At 44.2% G+C, this 23445-nt stretch overlaps 1 protein-coding gene across 1 annotated transcript in view; it reads left to right on the top strand.

Annotated features, from left to right (window-relative positions):
- PRTG (protogenin) overlaps positions 1 to 23445 on the top strand; it is a gene marked incomplete at both ends in the record, with an annotated part of 92309 nt that overhangs the window by 45218 nt on the left and 23646 nt on the right. Inside the window, 2 exons of the mRNA XM_080934337.1 lie at positions 26 to 331; positions 1710 to 1898. Of these exons, the coding sequence (XP_080790463.1) occupies positions 26 to 331; positions 1710 to 1898 (495 nt within the window). The remainder of the gene's footprint in view (positions 1 to 25; positions 332 to 1709; positions 1899 to 23445) is intronic.

Consider the following 23445-nt stretch of genomic DNA (forward strand, 5'->3'; position numbering starts at 1 on the left):
ACAACGTATTCTCTCATTTCACTAGTGCCCCTAAGACCTCCCGAAATTAGCTTGACGAGTCGAAGTCCCACAGACATTCTCGTCTCCTGGCTGCCAATCCCGGCCAAGTACCGGCGGGGCCAAGTGGTGCTGTACCGGCTGTCCTTCCGCCTGAGCACCGAGAATGCCATCCAAGTTGTAGAGCTCCCGGGGACTGTGCACGAGTACCTTCTGGAAGGTCTGAAGCCAGACAGTGTCTATCTGGTCCGGATTACTGCCGCTACCCGCGTGGGGCTGGGAGAGTCATCGGTGTGGACGTCACACAGGACGCCCAAAGCCACAAGCGTGAAAGGTAACACCTCCCAAGGACTGTTTAGGAAGAGAAGGAATGTTTTTACTTTTGAATTATGTTTCACTCTTTCTTACATGTACTCTTATGTCTAATGTTGATATAAGTATATACGTTAAGATTCTTATTTTATGTTTTATGTGTATGGGTGTTTTCCCCGCATGCACATCTGTGTACCACTGGGTGTGTAGTGCCCACAGAGGCCAAAAGAAGGTGTCAGAGCCCTGGAACTGAGTAACTGATTGTTAGGAGTTGACAAGTGGGTGCTGGGATTCGAACTCTGATCCTCTGGAAGTGCAACCCATGCTCTTAACTGCGGAGTCCTCTCTCCAGCCCATATTTTAAATTTTAGTTTTAAAATTTACGTTTGCAAATAATGCATAGACTATGAACTTCATTGAAAAGTCCTAAGCCTTCCCTTGAGACTGGCACACAGTTGGTAGAGTGATTTCCTAACATGCACAAAGCCCTGAGTTCAGCACCTGGAATATCTTACACCATGTCTAGTGGCTCACATCCGCTGTCCCATAATTCCAACTCTGGAGAGAAGCAGAGGTGGGAGAGTTAGAAGTTCACTGGCTGTGGTTACTGAGCTTAAAGCCAGTGTGGGATCTGAGAACCCATCCCCCCCCCAATAAAAAGTGCAAAATGAGGAATGGGACTACAGTGTGGTAAGTGGTGTGCTCACCTAACCATATGTAAGGCCCTGGGCTCATAAATAAATGTAGTAAATGATTAAACGTTTCTGTTTGATATTCACCTTTCCCCCCCAAGTCTATCTGTGGGTCCAGCTGCTGATCACACAGTTTGCTTAGCAAAATTGTCATGGCTGGATCAGCCCCAGGCAGACTGAATACAGAGGGAGCGTAGGAACTGAGACCTACTGAATAGTATTGAGTGTTTTAAATCAATAGTTCGAGAGACAGGTCCAAACACAGGAATCCAACATGACTGGTTTATTGTCATTTGACAAGAAATATTCTCCAGGAAAAATTAGACTGCACAGTTGACTCTTTTATTACATACACAAATATAGATGTCTTGTGATTTACATGACAGTCTTTTAGGTAGCATATTTTAAATCCCATTCCTAAACTTAACATCGTCATAAAATTTGTGAAAGTAATATTTGTGTGTGTGTACGTGTGTACATAGTCAAAGTCACATGTGTGGAGTTTGAACTCAGTTGGTTAGATTTGGCGGTACCCCTCTTTACCCACTGAGCCTTCCTGCGGGCTTGTTACTGAAATTGTGAACATTGGGTTAAAGTGTAACGGTTGGACTTTGTCACCTTGGCTTGGAGCTGAGAAGTGTGTGGTGCTCTTTGATGTCCTACCGACTGTGGGTGATTGTCACAGTGCTGTCTGGTGAATTCTTCCAGCCCCTAAGTCTCCCGAACTGCATTTGGAACCACTGAATTGTACGACCATCTCTGTGAGGTGGCTGCAAGATACCGAGGACCCGGCTGCCATTCGGGGCTACAAGCTGTTCTATAAAGAGGAAGGGCAGCAGGAACATGGACCTATCTTCCTAGACACCGGTGACCTGCTGTATACGCTCAGCGGCCTGGGTGAGTGTGTCTGTATCATGCAGGTCCTTGATCTTCCTGCTGTGGCAGTCTGAGGACCGTTATTGGGTGTAAGAGAGTTGAATGGTACTACCCAAAGTGGATTTCTCTGTCATTTACAGTTCTCCTTAAGCTTGAAATGTTGTCTTTCCTCTTTTCCTCCTGCTCTGGGAGTCTTTTTCTCTTGTTAACCATCACTTTTGATACAGGGAGCTCTAGGTTTGTTGTTGTAGGTATCCAATGGATGTAGACGAGGAGCGTAGGGTCTGTCAGGATGGCGTAGTGGGCACAAGCACATGGTGTACACACCTGATGACTGGAATTCGATCCCCCAATGTCAGAGTGATTCCTAGAAGTTATCTTCTGACCGCCACGTCTGTGCTGACACTGGACACCTACACTTAAACTTACACACGTCTATTCACACACACACACACACACACTCACACACACACACACAAAGACTGTGAGTGAAGTCAAGATTTTGCAAAATGCTTGATTGATAGTAAGTATGTTTAACTTAGAAATTGTCTGGTTGCTATGTTTTATAAAGCAATTTACATAAGCGATATGTAATAATGCCATGGCCTCCATCCCAGGCCGTGACCATGAATATTACTTCATGAACTCAGACACATTGGGGATAAAACATTGACCTGTGCTTGGCTTCATCTGTGTTTTCAGAGACACTGGCTTGTTTGTTTGTTTCCCTTATTTGGGAAAAGAACTCCATGATGTAATTGTGTTTAATAAGTTATGAAACTGGGCTAGGGGTGGCTCAGTGGTAGAGGGCCTGAGTAGCATCCATGGAAACCCTAAGTTTACTACTCACCTCAGTGACGGGGATTGGAGGAGATAGAAACACACAGAGACAGAGACACAGACAGACACACTGCGAGATCGAAAGAGACCCACTGGACTGCTGTAGCATCTTATGCACACAGTAGGGGTTTATGAAGCCCTGTGGCTTTTCCTTTTAGATTGCTAACTCTTGGAGGACTGTAAGGGGAGAGGCCTAGTGCTCTTCATGTGAGTAACTAGGACATGCTAAACCTGTCCCCAAATGCAGGAACAGAAATCCATCCCTTGGTTCCTTGCCATAGTTTTCCAGATGGTGTTTTGCTTGTAATCTTGTTATTCCATTTTTAATTTAATCTGTATTCAGTTAAATAAATTTACTGTCACTCTCTGTCATGAAGCTTATAAATGATGAGGAGTGACATATGGTCCAGGTCGAGCTTCTTTAATCTACTGCTTACGATGATGTTAACCCAGCCTCTAGAGCCCCAACCCTTTCCTGTTTCTGTCCCTCTACGGGTTCTCAGTTCGCCTTCCCTTTGCATGAGCTCATCGCTGATGAGAGGGGACTTGTTGGGTTTGTATCCAGTAGGAAACAGGCTGTGAGAAAATTGATGTAAGCCGTAGATCGGGGCTGGAGTTGGCTCTGCGGTTAAAAGCAAGTACTACTCTTGCAGAGGACCTGAATCTGGCTCCCTGAATCCATATGGCAGCTCACAACCACCTGTAAGTGCCAATCCAGGGGGTCACCTGCACCGACACATAGACACTCGTGCAGACTCATAAACAAAAATACGTTTTAGGAGCTAGAGCTATGGCTCAGTGGTTAGGAGCATTTGCTGCTGTCCCAGAGGACACAAGCTCTCATAACTATCTGTAACTCCAGTCCCAGGAGATCTGACAACCTCTTCTGGCCTCCAAAGGTGCCAGGTACACACATACCACATAGACATATGCAGACAAAACACTCATATGTATGAAATGAATAAATATTCGAAAATATACGAGAAAAGCATCTATAGACTCACCTCGGTACTTTGAGGTGTTTTTTCCCCCCTTATTGTTAAAGAACTTGAAATATGTAGAAGTAGAAATTTAATCCTCGACCTGTTTCTGGGGTATACATTCCAGCTAGTTTACACTAAAGAGTCAACTGGCTGGTTAGAAAACAAACATAGCAGAAATTCTGCTTGTGGAAGAAACGCAGAGAAGTGTTGCTTGCAGGCTTTGGCAGTCAGCTGGTCATGGGGGTGCACACCCATCATCCCAGCCCTGTAGGCACTTCCCCCCTAGGCCGCAAGCTCAGGACCTCTGCATGGGGCTGGCTGGCAGGGATGCACTTGTGTGGGCTCAAGTAGTGTTCAGCAGTTGAGCGGACTGTCTCCAAGGTGCCGTCTAACCTGAGACCCCGACTCTAATCTTTGTTATTAAGTTCCCACCAGGGCCTGGCCAGGCTTTTGGCAGGCAAGTGTTAAGACGTGGGAAGGGAAGGGTAGGGTGTTGTATGGAGGGGACAGCTGACCATCTGGGACCATTTTTAGCCAGAGCATCTGGCAGTGGCTGCCTGTTTAACAGAGAGTGATGTGTCCAGAGGGCAGTAGGTTAAGGGAACCCTGTCTGTGCTTTGCCTGGTGAATGCCGGCTTTCACAGAGCCACAGCTTGGGAAGGGTGGTCCGAGTAGACCCAGCTTCACTAAGTGGCCTTGGAAATGAATTCACATGCTTCTACTTGCTGATCGAGTGTCATTTCATATGACAAACTGCTTTCTCGAAATTTCATTTTCACATTAACCCCTTCTGATGCCTTTAGAACCCCTCCCTCCCAGCGTTCATTTCTGGTAATTAAGTTTTCAATTTAAAAAGTATGTCATTGGGACATGGTTTCCCTAGAAATATGCATAGCTCTTTGTTCTAAAAGACAGAAAAGCATTTATTAAAGGATTTATACCTTTAGTGTTTTTTTTTTTTAATTTGACATGACAAAAGATATGCGAGGTTCAATTCCCTTAAAACAGGGAAGATGAAGTCAAATGCTATTTAATTGGCTGCTTGTACAATGTTCCCACCAAAACCTGGTCAACTGAATTTAATTGGGTTTATTAGTGGGAGATATTTTAAATCATTTTTCTCAAGTACCTCAGAGCTCACTCAGTTCCTTTGTCTGCGGGTTGAAATAAATTCTCATGTCTTTAAAAATTAAAATATAAAATAATAAATGCTTATATGTGTGTGTACATGCAATGTATAAAATATATCATTATAATAGCATATAATATAGAATGGTATAAAATATAATAGTTTGATATAATGTATAATGGCGTTATATGTACAAGGGCTGGAGTCCAATCCCCAGCACTTAGAAATAAAGTGTGATATGACTTTCGAGGGCCCGGAGGAAGTATCGAATGCTTCTGCTTTGCTCAGGTTTGACTTTAGAATGCAGTTTGCTTTCCTGCGATCTGGCTTGTGTTGTGGAGGAGAAGAAGGTTTAGGCTCGTGGTGTCATCGTTTGCAGGAGCCCTTCTCAGTGCTCTGATCCAGGATTTATTCTCAGCCTTTCCTGCCTCTCTGAGTTCATCCAAGTTACAAGACAGATGTTTGCAATATTTATCACAAAAATAAACAAAAACAAAATTAATAGAACATCTATGTTCCCTGACAGAAGATTGAAAAAGATCTTATTTGTTTTCTTATGTTTTTTGTTTGTTTTGTTTTCTAGATAGGGTTTCTCTATGTAGCTCTGGCTGTCCTGTAGAGCAGGCTGTCCTGGAACTCAGCAGAGAACTTCCCGAGTCTGTGCTTCTGGAATGATGGGATTAAAGATATGGGCCGCCACCACCCAGCTTTACAATAATAAAATTTACGTTTATTTATTTTTATTTTGAATGCTCACGTCATGGTGTGCTTGTGGAAACCAGATAACAGTTAGTTCTTTTCCCTACCACGTGGGTCTGGGGATAAAACTTGTGAGTGTGGCAGCAAGTGCCTTTACCTACAAACCCCTTTCAGCAGCCAAAAGAAGAAGCATTAAGTTCTGAAGTTAGTGTATCTGTTTCCACAAGCCAGTGCAACTAGAGGTACACCTCTGATTCACTCTTTCAATCTGGGAAATTCCTGCCCGCTGTTGAGTCTTCTAGAGTCGTCTTGGGAATCTGAAGGTGTCTGTCAGTTCTCCACCACAATCTAGCTTCTCCAGCATTCTGACAGCTCAGACAAGAACACCAGCTACGGACGCATCTCTCTTGCTAGAGATGACTTCAAACTGTGCAACTTGATGACAAATCCTGACTCTTTGCTTAAGCTTTTAGCTAGAAACAGCAGCAATCCTGTCTGTGTTAGAATGTTAGGGTGGAGTGAAATAATTCAGGTTGAGGCTAGTGCAGCAGTCTGCAGACTGCATCTGAAGCCTCGAAGAGATGCCAGAATCCCATTTGTAAAAATCCCTTTCCAGACCTGAGAGTGGCAGATCATGAAAGTAGCACAAATGCAGCCTTGGGTTGGATCCCAGCCTAGGGGGAAGAGTCGATCTCTCAGGGTGGAGCCTGTGCCTGAAAAAAAGATCCCCAAGTAGTTTTTTGTTTTCGTTCATTTATTTACTTATTTTTTTTAATGGTGGTAATGGTGTATAGACTGTGGGGATGGGGGTACACAGGGTTCCATGATTAGTTTGGAATTTGTCCAAGGTTGGACTTGAACTCCTGATCCTCCTGTTTCCATTTGTTATGCGCTAGGATTACAGGACTGTGCTATCTCAAACCAGCTTCACTCAAATAATATTTTATCATAATTATTTCATTAGGAAATAAATATTTCTTGGGATATAGTGTGTGTGTGTGTGTGCATGTGTATGTGTGTGTGTGCGTGTATAAATTAACCACAGATCGTGTTAAGCCCCAGATTTTACTCAGTGAGTTGAGATGAAACCTAAATTTTTTGCATTTCTTTCACTTTGAGAATAGAGAATCTAACCTAAAGGTCAGCAAAATTTTCTCCTGATGAGCCAGAAAGTAAGGCTTTACTTAGCTTTTGTGCCTGTGTTGTGACCTGAGTTCTTTTGTCTTCACTAAACCCCTGGTGTTGAAGCCCTGAGCCCTAACTCAAAGTGCTTAGAAATAGGACCAGTGAGAGCATCCTGAGGGGAGCGTGGTCCTGAGGCTGGGGCTCTGAGGCACTTCTTACTTCACCAAGGAAAGGAAGGAAGGCACGAATAACAGAATAATCAGAAAAGAGAAAAAGAATTAAGTATCTAGGTACAAAAGGCCCAGTCATGAAATAAACCACTCAGATATGGCCCACCAAAGCCCAAGGGGGCTTAGTCTCATGAGGTTCAGGAAAGAGAAGGAATCAGGGGAGAAGCAGAGGAAAGGGGTTGGGGAGGGGGCAGACCATTTGGGACTTCGCTATTCTAGCTCCCCTGACCCTCTCTCCCATAAATTCAAGACTTCTTTTTTCTTTAAATAACTATTTATTTATTTACTTCAATAAAGTGAGAACACTGTAGCTGTCTTCAGACACACCAGAAGAGGGCATCAGATCCCATTACAGATGGTTGTGAGCCACCATGTGGTTGCTGGGATTTGAACTCAGGACCTCTGGAAGAGCAGTCAGTGCTCTTACCCACTGAGCCATCTCTCTCCAGCCCTTCTTATAATGCCTTGTTTTCTATCTGTGAACAGAGTTACATTTTGACTCAATGTTTCTTGTACCTGCTTGAGAGTTCCTGAGTGCTTTGGATTCCCATACTCTCTTTTCTGGTTATAGAGCTGACTTTTTACACAGCTGATTTGTTTTTTCTTTTTAAGGATTACAATTAAGTAGACTTGACATTTCAGACTCAGCAGTGCTGTGGTTGGTAAGGATCACATCAAGTAATGGTCTTGAGGTTGAAGAAATGGCTCAGTTGTTAAGAGCACTGGATGCTCTTCCAGAAGACCTGGGTTAGGTACACGGCATCCATATGGCAACTTACAATTGTCTGTAACTTTTAGTCCCAGGGGTTTTGATACCCTCTTCTGGATTCCTTTAACACCAGACATGCATGTGGTGCATAGATATACACGGAGACAAAACTCCCATACACATAAAATAAAGTAAATAAAACCCTAAGGAAATAGAGGCTTGCTGGCAGTGCTGGCTCAACCTGTAATCCCAGCCCTTAGGAGGCTAAGGCTGAATGGCTGGGAACTTGAGGCCAGTCTGGACTACAGAATGAGATGCCATTATGTGAGCCATGGTAGTTTGTTTGTTTTGTCAAGATTTTATTTTATTATTTTTTATTATGTGTATGTAGAGAGTGAAGGGGATATATGCAGGTGAGTGTGAGTGTCTGCAGAAGCTAGAGGTTTCGGGTCCCTTGGAACAGGAGGATAAGTGGTTGTGAGCGATCCTGCGCAGGCGCTGTGAACCGAGCTCAGATTCTCTGGGAGAGCAGTGTGTGCTCTTTATGACAGCCTACACCGTGGTCTGTGCAGTGCCTGGCACAGGAATTTGCTTTGCCAATGTCACACAGAGGCCACCTTAGAAAACTCAACCCTGCCTTCCCAGCACTCAGGAGGCTGAAGCAGGGGCATCACATGATTGGGATTGGGTGGGAATAAAGGGGAAGACCCTGTCTCAAAACCAAACACTAAAAATCAAACCCCGTAAATTGGTGACTGTCTTCCAATACCACTTTATTTGTGGACACTGAAAATAAGAAGAAAAATAGAAATTTGACATGCTTCAAAGCAGTAGGCTATATTGTTTGGAGCTGTTTTTTGTTTGTTTGTTTACCCGCTGTGTGATCCACTTCAGTGCCAGCAGTCTATATTCTCTGACGCTGGGCTGTTTCAGTGCCAGCAGTCTATATTCTGACGCTGGGCTGGTTTCGGGAGGGGTGTTGTTTGTGTTTGTGGATTATAGGGCTCACGTCCCTCTTGCTTTCTTTATCTCTTACTCTGTAGTTCAAGGTAGATGTGACTGGCTCTGTAACCCAAGGTGGACTTGAACTTAGGATCTTCCTGCCTGAAGTTTTCAAATGTTCAGGTTATAGGTATGTGTTATTACTCTCCACCCCCAATAGTATTCCCTCTAAAAGTAATTTTACAACCAATTGCATCTAGACATGTCCAGCCTGTGACTCAAAGACCAGACGTGTCCTGGCATGGCTACAAACGAATCCCAATCATTTGTAGAAGACAACACCACATAACAATGTTGAAAGCCAGGGTGTCACCTGACAGACCATTTTTAGCTCATATGCTGGGTCACAGGCATCTATCTGACTGTGTTACTATTTTATAAAGTGCAGACTTTATATAGTTTATGTTCAATATGTTGCCACGAGACCGGCAGCATAGCCTGGACACTTACTGAAATGCTGAACTTGGGGCTCCTCCATATTTGTCTCTTTCATGTGTAAGGGTAATTAACGTATTGACACGTCGGTTTACCGGCTTTACGCCAAGTGTGACTGTGCATCTGACCATATCACTTCTTTGCTAGTTATCTCCCAGGACGAAGGCAAGTCTAACAGAACATTCCGTCCCCTGAGGAAAATTAATTATTCTAGGCTTGGTGCCCCTCATATTAGGAAGTTGTGACAGTGTCCAATAAATTCTGTTTCGTGTCATGGAGTGAGCAAGGGAATAAGCAAATAGCCACGGATTTCATTAATTCACAATGGATTTCATTAATTCACAGTTTGAACAATGTGGTGTTTAACTCCCCAGGTAAACCTGGGAGCCTTTAGTACTCGCTCAAGAAAAAAATATTTTTCAGCCCACTCAGTCATGTGATGGGCTCTTGGCCCTTCATTCCTGTTTGCACAACCCTCCACAGCAATGCGGAGCACAGACCCACAGTGTTCGGTGGAACTCGGCAGGTCTACCCGAAGGGGCCGGTGCAGGCTCTGCTCCCTTTGGCTACTGCTGGGATTATGTCACAGTAGATTCTTGGTCTTGCAAGTCAGAAAACAACCTAAATTTAGAAAATTCCGACAGTGAGCTTCAGTAACCCCTGGCAGTGAACTCCAGGATCCACACTGTCCTCACAGATGAGGAGTTGGCGCCTGTGCTGTTTGTGAAGCCACTGCCTAAGAAATGGAAGTCACTAGAAAAACATTGTTTTCGTAAAGGATTTCTTTTATTTTTAACTATGTATATGTGTGTGTGAATATGGACATCATGAGTACTGATGTCTAAAGAGGCCGGAAGAGGGCATTGCATCTCCTCGACCTGGAGTTACAGATGGTTATTGAACTGGGACCAAACTCCAGGTCTCTGAAAGATCAGTACACACTCTTGTACCTGAACCATCTCTTTAGATTCCAGAAAAGCAGAATTTCTAATTTTAGGGTGGACGTAATGCATATTTTTTTTTGAAGGACCTGTTTTTAAAGGCTTGCAGGGCTGTGCATATCTGTACCCCAGAACTGGGGGTGAGGTGGGGGCAAAGACGGGAATGGCCGAGTTTGCTGGCTGGGCAGCCTAGCTGAGGAACCCAGCCTGAGCTCCAGGTTCCATGAGAGACCCTGCCTCCAGGAAACACAGCAGTGAAGTATGGAAGGAAACACCCAGTACCCTCCTCTACACACTTCAAGCACCACACCCACTCCAAACTTGCACTCAAGCACATACACACAAATACACACACTCACACACACACACACACACACACACACACAAACTTAGACTCACATAAGGTGTAGCAAGCTCAGTTTAGAGTTGTCTGAAACAACTCCCGTGTACAGAAAGAATATTTATTTAAGAGCATTGTGAAAAGCTGCGTCAGTACTGGCAAGAAAAAACAGCCATGATGACCCTCACGGCACTCTGCAGAGTGACGGGCCATCATTCACAAAAGGTGACATCACAGATGATTGCTTTCATGGGGCATCCTCAGAGTCCTGTGTGCACAGAAGGGAAACGACCAGCGGCTTAGTGATTGCCTTAGGGACTGGGCTTCCCCACCTAGAGGCAGCCTGGAAACCAACACACAGCAGAGTTGTGTTATTGTGGTGATAGTTAAATCAGAAGACTTGTAAGTTTTCACTGTGGAGCCTTCTGCACAAAGAGTAGCAGTTCTCAGCAGCTGTTAGCGTTTCTAAATGTGACCGGTCAGAGGAGCTCTGAGTGGGTACTGCTGCATTTTGAGGAAAGCGTTCAGAACACCCAGGCTGGGGAGAAGGAAAGGCACTCAGCTTTCAAACATGACACACCTCAGTAGCGTGTCCAGGAAGGTTTAGTGTCCCGTGGATATGTTAGTTATTTCTCTCATTGCTATGACAAATATCGGACACAAAATATTAAAGGGCGGAAGGGTTTCCTCTGGCTTGCACCATCTCTCTGTCTCCCTGGCTGTCCTGGGGCTCACTCTATAGGCCAGGCTAGCCTCAAACTCAGAGGCTGTCTACCTCTGCCTCCCTAGTGCCGGGATTTGGGATTGAAGTTATGTGACCCATGCCTGGCAGGACCCAGTATATCTGGCAGTGCTGCCCTGAGAGAAAATAACAGGATTAAACAGAAGACACCAATCAGGGCTTGTTTAAAAAGAAATTTAAGTAAGGGGTGGGGACTGAGGGGCATTTTGGGTAAATCTCCCTGAAGGTTTCTTTCCTGTGTGAAGGTGAAACTTCAGATGTGATCTCTTTCTGAGCTACATCTTTCAAGGGAGTTCTTAAAAACAAAACAACAAAAAAACCAAACCACCAAGACCACCAGAATTCTTAATGTGTGGATGATGCCAGAGTTTGATGCAACTCTAAGCTCCGACTCTGTACCCGTCGCCTCTAGAAGCTACATAGGAAGTTCAGGGTGGCCATTTGTGGCTATTAGGGGATGAAGTGGCTCTGTTCTTTGAGAGTGGTGGTAGATTATTCCCTATGCCTTAACCGATGACTCATCCTAAGCATCCGTGGGCAGCAGTAGTTGACCTCAAGTGAGTTAAAATACATGCATACTTACATGTGTACATACATATTCGCATACATATGTACATACAGCAGGCATGAGGGAGCTGGAGGTGGGGGTGAAGGTTGATTATGATGGAGACACATTATATGCATGTATGAAAAAGTTTAAAGAGTAAAGATAATGGATAAAGAAAGAAACAGAAACAAAAGTTTGGACTTAGCCCTGTTCTGGCAGAGGATTGTTCTAAATCAGATTTCCAGCAAGTCACAGAAGATGGCTGAGTTCTTCAGCCGGTAGAAAGCATTCTTGAGGCCAGCATCAAGCACTGGTTGCTTTTCCTTTACACGCTGCAGAGGTGAGACCATGACACCACCCCAGAGAGAAGTGCCCCTCTAGTTTCTGCTGTGCATTGTTTGGTTATGAGACTGAGCTTGTGGCCGTGAGGTGCATGGCTTTATTTCATACTAAAACAAAAACAAAAAAATATTTTGGAGAGATTCCATTTTTCATGAAGTTGTTAGAGTTATCTTTTAAAAACAGTTCACTTTTCCAAAAATGTCAAACCCAATGAAGTCTTTGTCAACAGAATTTGCTGGGGTTTACCTCTGACTTTTGAAGTTCTGCCTTAACAGCCTCCCTGAAAAGCTGTCTAGTTAATCAAGTGAGCTGTAAGCAGAAGCCCAGTGTTCTAGCTACTTAAAAACAAAAACACAAAAACCAATAAAGTAAAGGTTTCTTCCCTCCCCAGAACAAAATTGCATCTGCCTAAATGGCTTCCCTTTTGTGAGTTTACAGTTTTACTGTTTTAGCAGCTGTGTGGTGGGAGGGGCCTCGCTGCATCTGGTCTCTTTGTGGACAACTGAAAAGTCCAATGTTTGCTCCCGTCCCTCGGGAAAGCACTTTATCCACAGGCAACATGGAAGCTTTGTTTTTTCAGAACCTAAATTAGCTCCATGTGATTCACAAGCTTTCCTTTTTGATTAGGGAAAAAAGAAAGAAAGAAAGAAAAGAAAGAAGGAAGAAGCCAGTGCGCCCTAAAAGCCCACAGCACAGGTATCTGCAGATAACCCTTTGACCTTTGGCGCCAGGCAAAGGTTTACAGTAGTTACTTCACACGCTAGTTTGAAAGGAGGCCTGAATAAAGCCAGGCCCCCATGGAGAACAGAAGCGGAGTGAGGAAGTCCCATTCTTTTCAGTAGCTCTGGCACTTTGTCACTTTGTTTGGCTTTCCTCTGGTCTGTGTAGAGCGGAATAATACCGATTGTGGTGTTTTTCAAAATCAACTCTAACTGGTAAACTTTTAGGGTCTGATATCATGTGGTGGAGGCAAGGTTATGCCAGCCACTACCTGACTCTGTTCACATCCCTCACCCTGCCAGCTGTGTCGAGTTACATTTCTTTCTTTTTCTTTTTAAGTTTAACTTTGGCAATTTTAATTGGATCTACAGTAAATATGACACAGTATCAGTATTTGTTCTTGAAATTTACATGAAGATTTCAATTATATTTTTTGACTAAAAATTATGTAAATAAGAATTATCTAGCTAGATATGACATTTTCCTCTCAAAAAACAACCCTTAATACTCTCCAGTCCTTTTTCTTATTTATTTTTAAGTCTGAGTTGCCAATGAAGACACAGTCATGTTCTTCAAAGACACTTGACACTTTTCTAAATCTAAAAAAATTTAACGCAATCACTCCTGAGAAATGCTTTTGGTTAATAATCAAGTTACATTTCTGATCGAAATGCCTGGATAGTTCCATTTTCGGTCTCAGCTTTTGTTGGGGGTCAGGGACTCGGGTACCAGATCAAAGCCAGGGCTCTGCCACTGAGATATGTCTTTAACCCACTTGGTTTTTGTTTTCTTTGCCTATTTGTTTAAGAAAGAAAAAAGCAACAGGAAACTTTTTTTCCCCAAAAGTATAATTGAAAGATAAAGGAGATTGGCAGTCACATAGAAACAAGATACACGGTGTTCCCTGTTTGTCTCTATAGGAAGAAAATACACAATTTCCCGTTTGTCTCTAGCAGGAGATTTTTAAAAAGCTTTATTCCATGGGATAGTTAAAATCAAGACACTTAAAGAATGTTGTGTTTTCCATCTGATGATATCAGATCTGTTTAATAATTATTTAACTAATAGCATCTCAGCCTCTTTAACTTCTTCGTCTCTCCTTTTGGACACCCCACTACTGTCTACAGTGCTTGTGTTTTGAAGGGTATTAAACTGAACTTACAGTTTTACTTGTTGCTACCCTTCTGTGTGCCCAAGTGCATGCCCCTTCCACTTAGCTGCTGGTTGGTACCGAAGGCCCCTCACTGTTGCTTGGGCTACAGTTTCCAGCCGTTACTCTTAGGAACGGAGGTCCCTGTAAACTTCGCAGTCTCCAGTGTTTTAAGTCTGTAATCATGCTAAGTGCCTGCTGTCTCTTACAGAAGGAGGAGGCCTTGTAGGAAATTAAATCAATGCTGTCCCAGCGTTGATGCTCAGACCGCTCTGGAAGGTTCTGGTGAATGTCAGGAATTCTTAGATGCCTGAGGTCCTTAAAGAGCTAAGTTAAAGAGAGCATTTTTTTTAATGCCACCATTAACACATGAAAAAAAAAGCTTCTGCTGAATGGAAGAAATTGCTGAACTACAGTAATTACACTTGGAGACTTTATTTTGGTTTTGTTTTGAACTTTATCCTTTAAAAACTGAATGCAAATGAATTCCAAGCTTTGTTCTAATTATCTTTTCTGTTAAAAGTAAGGGGAAGTGCTGTAACTGAGACCCTTGTTGGGAGAATGTTTTTGTCTTAGGCTTTAAAGATAGTTTTGTATGTTTACTTTTTAAGGGAATAATAAAATGTGGGCCACACATGTAAGTACATGAAAGGCACTGGAGAGATGGCTCAGAGCTTAAGAGCACTGGATGCTCTTTTACAGGTCCTGAGTTTAATTCCCAGGAAACACGTGTTGGCTTACGCTACCTATAATGAGATCTGATGCCCTCTTCTGGTGTGTAGGCATACATGTAGGCAGACCACTGTATACATAGTAAACAAATCATAAAAAAAATAAGCAAACGAAAGCCTATACATAAGCACACATTGAAAGGAAAAAGAGATATCCGGTTGTAAGAAAATCTAATCTCCTCACACGGGGCACCAATGTGAGGAAAGGGGGATATGGCCCATGGGGCTGTGGTGAGGCCTGGAGGTGAGGGGAATGCCTCTGGGGGATCCATGTTGGGAATCCTTTCCCCCTGAGGGACCAGCCACACTATGGTATAGTACAGAATAGAGTTTATTTAGGTCATGGGAAGTTAAGAGGGTAGTAGAGGCAGAGAGAGAGAGAAGAGAGGAATAGAGGAGAAGAGGCGGGCTGTGAGCGTGTGGGAGGGAGGGGGAGAGGAAGGGTAAAGGGGGAGAGCAGGAGAGAGAGCAAGAGAGAGAGGAGGGGCCAAGCAGCCCCTTTTATAGTGTCAGGTCACTGGGGCGGAGCATACCCGACTGTTGCCAGGTAACTGAGGGGTGGGGTTTACAGAATCCCAACACACATGGTAATAAAAAAAAATTACTGACTCTGGGGTGCAGCCAAGTGGTGGGACACTTAGAGCAAGGGTCTGGCTCTCTCCTCGGCAGTACAGAAGAAAACAGTTAAAAATTAAATAGTTGTAGCTGGGAGGATACTGATCTGTAAAATGATGGCTGCATTGTCAGCGTGAAGACCTGAGTTCTGCCTTCAGAACCCACGTGAAAGGCAACCCATGGTGGTGAGCCCCTGAGCCCCAGTCCGGGGAAGGCATGAGGATCTCTGCCACTTGAGGTCCATCTAGTTTAGTGTAATCTGTGATCCTGAGGCCAGAGAGGAACGCTGTCTCAAAACCAAGGTGGTCGACACCTGAGGACCAACTCCCAAGATGGCTTCTACAAGCATGTATACATACAAACACACATATGCATGCTTCCCTCCGTAAACAGACACTCACGCAAATACAATTATAATGGAAAGAAAGTTTTGTTTTTTTTTTTTAATTGGAGACTGACTACTGTTTTAAATTTCTTTCTTTTTTTCAATACAGGGTTTCTCTATGTAGCCCTGGCTGTCCTGAAACTCACTCTGTAGAGCAGACTAAACTTGAATTCACAGAAATTCACCAGTCTCTGCAGATTAAAGGCATGGGCCACCACCAGCCAGCCTGTTCTGACATTCTGAATCTGGTATTTCCATGTGACTTCAGTTGTGAAGCTTTAGAGTCTTGAGAAGGACGAGGACATTTGTCACCTTGTCCCACAAGTTGCAGTTATAAACCGCAGTAAATATTATGTTGGAGGGGTAACGAGACAAGGGCAGAACACAGTCTGAGGGTGACACTGAACTGACCTGGGGGATCTGCAGTAACTAAGGAGGGGGAGGCCCCGGAGGAACAGTGAATAAAGGAGGGTACAAGCCTCAGCCACCGCAGTTGTGGCCGTAGGCTGAGCCTGGTGTCTGCTTCTGTCTAAATAACCTGAGATTTGATGGCGGGGAGAAGGCAGGTTAGAGTTGGGGATTGCACTGTGTGGCCCAGGCTGAACTCTACCCTCCCATCCTCCTGCCTCAGCTTCCAAGAGCTAGGATTACCTGAGCTGCTCAAAGCACCTTACCTTACCCAAACTCGGAGCTCCTTGGCTAGACCAGGCTGGTTCGTTTCTGGGAACCTCTTATCTCTGCCCCTGCCTCATGCTGGTTCCAGATATTGCCACCTTACCTGTCTTTCACCTGCGCGGAGCACCTAAGCGCAGGTGCTCATGCTGACGTGGCAGGCGCTCACGGACTAAGCCATCTCCCCGGTCCTCATTTTTCTTTCATATAAGACAAATTGAAATGATTCAACGTAGAAACGTAATCTACAATCAAAACAGACAAGTGGGTAAGATGAGGAACAGGAATTGGTGAACTTCAGACATTCATGGTAAAGGTGGGAGCAGAGAATGAATGAATGGCTGTTTTAGGGACCAGTTGGGTAGCACAAAAAAATAGAAGGACATAGTATATGCTCACTTTTACCCAGACCTTTCTTTAGTAGCGACCAGCATTGGAAAGCAGAACAATGTGCAAGAATATCCACTGTGCTGTTATAACCCCCTAATAAACTATGGTCAGGCTGGTGACATGGCTCAGCGGGTCAAGACACTCGCTGGCAAGCCTGGAACCCTGACTTTAGTACCTGGAATTCACGTGGTAGAAGAGACCCAAGACATAGGCTGTCCTCTGATCATGTCGCATATACACACATGCAAGTAACTAGACATGGTAAAATGAAATTAAAAGGTAAACTACAGAATGTCAGACAATTTCAGCTAAGTGTGGGCACTGACTGGGGTTTTAGAAAAATATTTAATGGGGGAAGAGGTGAAGAGATAATTAGCAGTAAAGAACACTGGCTGTTCTTCCCCAGACATGGCAACTCACAACTGCCTGTAAATCCAGTTCCTGGGAAGCCAGTGCCCTCTTCTGGCATCCATGGGTACTGCATGCATGTGGTGCACAAACATACATGTAGGCAAAACACCCATCGCGTAAAAATTGCTTTAAATTGTTAAAAATAAAATGAAAACATTTAATGCCTTCACAGTTCACAGTATTTAGTGAATGTGAAAAGCAGATTATGAAGTACAATTTTTATAACCCAAATAACAGTGCTTAGGTCAGATGCTGATAGCGGGAACATTTTCTTTTTTAATCTCTATTGTATAACATTTATGATCATAAGGAAAAATTACTAAAATTGTGGGGAAGTGGGAGGTTCTGGGGAACAGACCCAAGGCCTTGTGTCTGTTGGGAGAGCTCTCCCACTGAGCTGTCGGGACGATGACCCAGGTTCTAGTCCCAGCATCCACATGGCTATTCACAACTGTTATAAATTCAGTTCCAGGGAATCTAACACTCATGTCTTTGTTCCTATATGTCCTTATGTGATGCTCATAAACATATATACACATATATGTATATGTGTATATATGTATATGTGGAAAGAAAATAATAATTAAAATGTTTGAAGTTTTAAAATTATACTTATCAGGGGTAGAGAAGACAGTTATGTGGTTAAGAATGCTTTCTAGACTCCTAGAGGGCCGGGGTTCAGTTCCCAGCACCCATGTCAGGATTTTCATACTCACCTATAACTAGCTCCAGAGGATCCCAACCCCACTCTGATTTCCAAGAGCACCCATGCAGACACACACACACACACACACACACACACACACACACACACACACACTGACACACTCATACACATAAATAAACACAAAACAAATCTTTGAGTCACATTTCTGTATTTGTGTGTGTGTATACATTTTTCACACCCATCTTCAGTGGATTCAGTGAGAACTAATGTGTGTGGGTGTGTGAGACAGTGTAGTTCGTGTGAGGTATATGTACATGTGTGCACACAAGCTACAGGAGAGTATCAGGTGTCCTGTTCTGATGTCTCTCCCTTATTCCTGTGAGACCTGAGCCAGGAGCTAGCACCCCAGTGATCTGCCTGTCTCCATGTCCCATGGCTCTAGGGTTAAAGGAACACATAACCATGTTCAGCTTCTTCTGTGGGATCCTTAGGCAAGTGCTCTAGCCCCTGCATTGTTGCCTTAAATAGCAAATGGCCCCAGGGCTGGGAAGTAGCTAAGTGGCTAAGGTGATTGCTATCCCAGCCTGAAGACCTGGGTTCGAATCCTGGGACCCACAGGGCAAAAGGAGAGAAAGGATTACTAGACATTACCTCTCCTCTCCACAATGCGCTATCATATCATCCTGACACATATACTCATGAAATAAATAAGCTTAAAAGCTAAAATACACATATACACACGTGCATGCACACACACATACACACTCACAAACACGTGCACACACAATTCACACTCATAAATGCCCATACACTCAAAAACACACTTGAACACGAAAACACACACACACACACACACACACACACACACACACACACACACACGTGAACCCTTCTATCCCATAGGGCTTCATTGTTTTCAGTTATCCGAAAGGTTGGTGATTTGAATAGAATTTACATGCACCATTTTTAAGCCAGTTAAAATGTTGGCTTGAATCACAGGATTCTCCTGTTAAGTGTGAACATTAACGTCGATTTCCCAGTGACGCAGCGAGTGTAAGTAAGTTGTAAGCCTGTGCCTTGTGACTTCCAAGGAGGCATAAACGAGAGTGAGGGTTTTACTCCGTGACTGATGAGGCTGCACTTCAGCAGCGTGCTTCCCACTTGGGAAGAAATTGAAGTGTGGTCTCAGGCTCACGCCTGCCATCTCTCCCATCCCGCACGAATACTTTGAACCACCAAGGGTTGCATGTTGAGGGATGGTTATCAAACTACAGATGTTTTTGTAATGCATCTGGGCCCCTCCACCCAAGTCCCTGTGGTTCAGAGAGTGATGGATGATATTTTCACGTTGCTTCCCTCAAGGGTCAGAATGCCATGGTGGGTCCGTGACTGGGAGGTGGGGAACTGTTAGTCCTGGAAGGAAATTTATTTCATGGCTTCAGGGGAAGTTCGGCTGTCATGAATAGGCTTCCTCTGCCAGTCTATAAAAATATTGTTTGTAAGGAACCGATGTGTGTGAAGCAGACAGGGCTGCTACTTAAACAAATGTGAGGTAGGCACAGTAGCGTGTGAGGCTTGATGCCTCCTCCGGGGGCTTCAGGGCAAGCTCTGCTCTGGATGAAAACACTAACATAACCAAAGAACTTTATTCCTTTTCTTAAGTAAACCTCACTTGTAAATTCGATAGCCTCCAATTATCTTATTAGAGATGCTAACACTCTCTTGTGCTGGAATTGAAATTTATTTATAATAAACAGTCCATTTAGTTTACTTGTTTCTGTTTGTTTTTAATGCAGTCCAGGCTTGCCTGGAGCTCACTGTTGTAACCCCAGGCTGGCCTCAAACTCCAGGGAGCTCTGTCTGGCTCTGCGTCCTGAGTGTGTGGGTTGAGGAACTGCCACAGCACATCTGGCTTCTTTTACTCTTAGATTATTTGGGAGCTTGTGCACGGCACAGCCTCATTAGCACTATTCATATGCTGCTGTCATGAATTTGGGGACAGTTAGACTGAGTGTTTTGCCAGCGTCTATGTCTGTGACAGTGTATGTGCCTGGTGCCCAGAAGCCAGACAACAGTTCCCCAATGAGCCACAGCGCTTGTGCTGGGAATCAAACCCTGGTCCACTGGATAAGCAGCTAGGCCTCTTAGCTACCATCCTTTGGAATCTTTTTTTCTTCCTACCCACAGGAAGTTATCAACCTTCAGCTTCTCTCTGATGATGGCAGAGTGAGAGACTAAGCTTACAGAACAGGACCTCTGGGCCGCCTTCCTTCCATGCTGGCCCACAAGGAAAGGTGAATAAGTCAGATTCTCTCCCATCAGGGCTCAAGTAAGGAGCTCTGCACCCTAAACTATTGATTAATCATGCCTCGTGGATGGAATCTGACATACAAAAGTAAAATACATGATCTGAAAAGAAGTAACATGATCAAAACATTTCATGCATAGTTCATTGAGAGAGACTGCTCTCTCTGGGTCTCAAGCAGTGAGTTGCAGCTTCCCTGGTGGTGGGGTTCTGGATAGAGCTTGTCAGTAGTGTATGCTTATTTTGATAGCGTTAATACTAAAATGGAAAGGGTTTTCCTTAAATCATCCTACACTCGCCAAGAGAGAGGGGGTATTGTCACTAGCAGGGATAGAGGTGCTGTTTGTGTTAAGGGCCTTCAGGAGGCCAAGCCAAAGGACCCTAATCTTTTTAGGTTTAGACAAATACCCTCCCTTTGGCTTACAGGGAAGCCTAGGTTGGGAATTTACACACTCCACGGCCTCACAGAGCAGTTTTGTAACCTTTTGTCACAGTCAAATAAAAGTGAAGTTTGTTTACAACTCTGACAAAGTGAAAACCATTCGTGATAAACAGGCGGACAGAAAAATCAGCTTGTAAGTAAAGGGGATGGGTTTTTTAATCTAAGCTTAAAGCAAGATTGACAGTCTCAGCTAAAACCTGACTTTATTCAGCTCGCTAGCACATTTGAACAAAACAGTTGAGGCTATGGATTTTCCCTCCATTCTAATAAATGTGTTGGTCATATGAGAATGGATCCTAAAAAGATCTGCCATGTGGTGAGACAGACGGGAACTTGGAAGCGGTGATTTCATGCGTGGAACAGGTACATGTGAAAGAGAATGAATCTACTATATTTGCATACCCACTAAAAAGTGATTAAGAAAACAAAAAGAACAAGAAGCCCATTCCTCCAATAATGTCTCAATAGCGGGGGTGGGGGGTGGGGGGGGGAATGGGACCTCCAGTCACTTGGGAAACTTGAGGCCAGCCTACTGTTGAAGTGAGATTTAGGCTCTGTGCAGTGCTTCTGTGTGGTGTCTTAATGCCCAGGGCTGCTCTCCGCCTTCCTTTCCCACCCATCCCCCTTAGCATTTTTGCTGCCCCTCGGCCTGCTGGACCAGACTTGGGCTGGCCCCAGATTCTGTGTCAGAGGCCACGACCCAGGTGTCACAGCAGCCCCTACTGCTGGCCTCCTCTCTGAATAATTATATGGGGGGTATTGTTTGGGAGGGACAGGCTCCAGGGCAGTGCAGTCACCCTGGCTAGCCAGACCAAGGAGAGCTCTGGTCGGGGTTGCTGGGGAACAATGGCCTGGGCAGGCTTGCACAAAACCTGGCCACACAAAAGATTAAATTAAAAGTGGACATTCGGTGGGGTGCTGGGCCTCATCCCGCAGAGCCTCTCACCTTCCTAACTCGGTTCCCGTGTCCTCTTTTAGTATCTTTCCACAAGCTGACCTCAGGCCAGCAAAGTTTGAGAGTGCCCCTTTCCTTTGAAAACATATTCTGGCTTGACTCTCTTAGGCTTTGAAGCTGTCTTAATTGAGGCATATTGTGGCTGCTATCAGCGAGCTTTCTCTGGTGGCCCTTTGAGTAAATAACATAAAGCAATATGTAGTGAGTTCTAAAACAGCACTCTTTATTTTCTTGTTAAAAACCTTACTCCCTGTACGCTTTATTTAAATTAAAAAAAAAAAAAAGACCTTAGAAATAAAAAGCCACACACCTAAACTAATTAGACCTCTGAACTCTATATGGAAGTGACCTTCTGTATAGTTAAAACAGCCGTTCTAAAGCTGCGAACCTTCTATTGTGTGTTGCACTCTGGTTACCAAACACGTCTGTATACGTGTATCCACCACCAGAAATGAAAAATCTCCAACAGACTTAAAACTAAGTAACTTAGAGCAATACATGGTGATTTTTAAAACAACACTATTTTCTTGAGGGTGCTTCATGGGGCCACTCCAGTGCCATCAGATTTGTTAATTGAAGATTAACATCGGATGAGGCTCAAGTCTAGAGGGTTACTTCCTCTTCCTTTGATGTGGGGGGAGGGGGAGGGGGGGATTACTTTTCCCACCACCTGGGAGTTTTCCATAGAAAATGGCAATTAAAACTCTCTGCATCTTAGATTTAAATGTGAGAGACGCTGCTTCGCTCCGGTGAGGTTTTTTCATGGTCTTGACCTCAGGTTTTCTCCTAATTTTATCAAACCCTGACCTCTTGCTTCCCTGGAAGATCCCGAGGCCTCATGAACAAGCAGCAACTGCAGGAAACAAAGGCTGGCTTCATAACCCTGGCTTATCTCTGTCTTTGGTCTGCAGCCCAGTGCTTCGTAAATAATTGTTTTCTGGTGTGGGTTTTCTAGTATGCAAGCCAGAGAGTTGGCCCTGCTGCACGTTGATGTGGTTTGAGCTCAATGCCCATTGGTATGGTCGCTGTCTTTGGCCAACCCTAGTGAGCACTCCGTGGTGTTTGGGAGAAATATAGAATGAAAACTTCCTACTAAGTCAGCCTGCTACAGTTTGCATTTTGTAGGTTTAAATAAAGTGCAAAAATAGACCAATGATCAGAACTTACAGAACTGGAATTGTTTAAAAACAAAACAAAACAAAACAAAAAACCAAAAAACTCCGTCTATTGGATAGCCTGGTCACAGTGACTACAGCTTTAATCCCAGCACTCAGGAGGCAAAGGCAAGGGGATCTCTGTGAGCTCGAGGCCAGCATAGTCTACAAGTTCCAGGACAGCCAGGACCACACAGAGAAACACTTCCTTAAAAAAAAAAATCAAATGAACAAAAAAATTATTTGGTTTTTTGTTTTGTTTTGTTTTGTTTTGTTTTGTTTTACTCTTGAGACAAAGTATCAGTTGTATATCCCAGGCTGGTCTGGGATCAGCATCTCCTGTCCTAAGTGCATGGCTCAAATGTTTTCTCCTTAAAGTGTTTCACTCCTTACTGTTTGTACTACTTGGGTATTTGCTTGTTTCAACTGGACTCAAGCTAGAGTCATGTGAGAGAAGAAAACCCGAAATTGAGAAAGCGCCCCCATCAGATTATCAGATAGCCTGTAGGTAAGGCTGTGGGGCAGCTTCCCAGCCTAGGTGTTGGAAGTGAGCAGCCCTTTGCCACACAGGTTCTCTTCCGTTTGTGTTGGTTACCCCAGGTTGAAAGAGGGAGATTTCTTGCTGCCTCTCAGTGCTTTTCAACAGCCCATTTCACCAGCTGCCTTGTGTGTATTTACAATACAGTTTGCAGCGCCCAGCCTGGCTGCTCTCCTTTTCCCCAGTCTGTCCCCAGACCACCTCTCATGTGACATCGCTGCTGCAAACCTGGCCTCCCGCATCACTGGTTCACACTCATCTCCTGGTCCTCTGCTTCCCAGGTCTTCCCAGGGGCAGCTTCTCAAATGCCACCTCTCTGGTGCCTCTTTGCGCTGAATTAGAACTAATTAGAACCAATTGTTCCCACTT

This window comes from Micromys minutus (genome assembly GCF_963924665.1).
Source record: "Micromys minutus genome assembly, chromosome: 21".
NCBI lineage: Eukaryota > Metazoa > Chordata > Mammalia > Rodentia > Muridae > Micromys > Micromys minutus.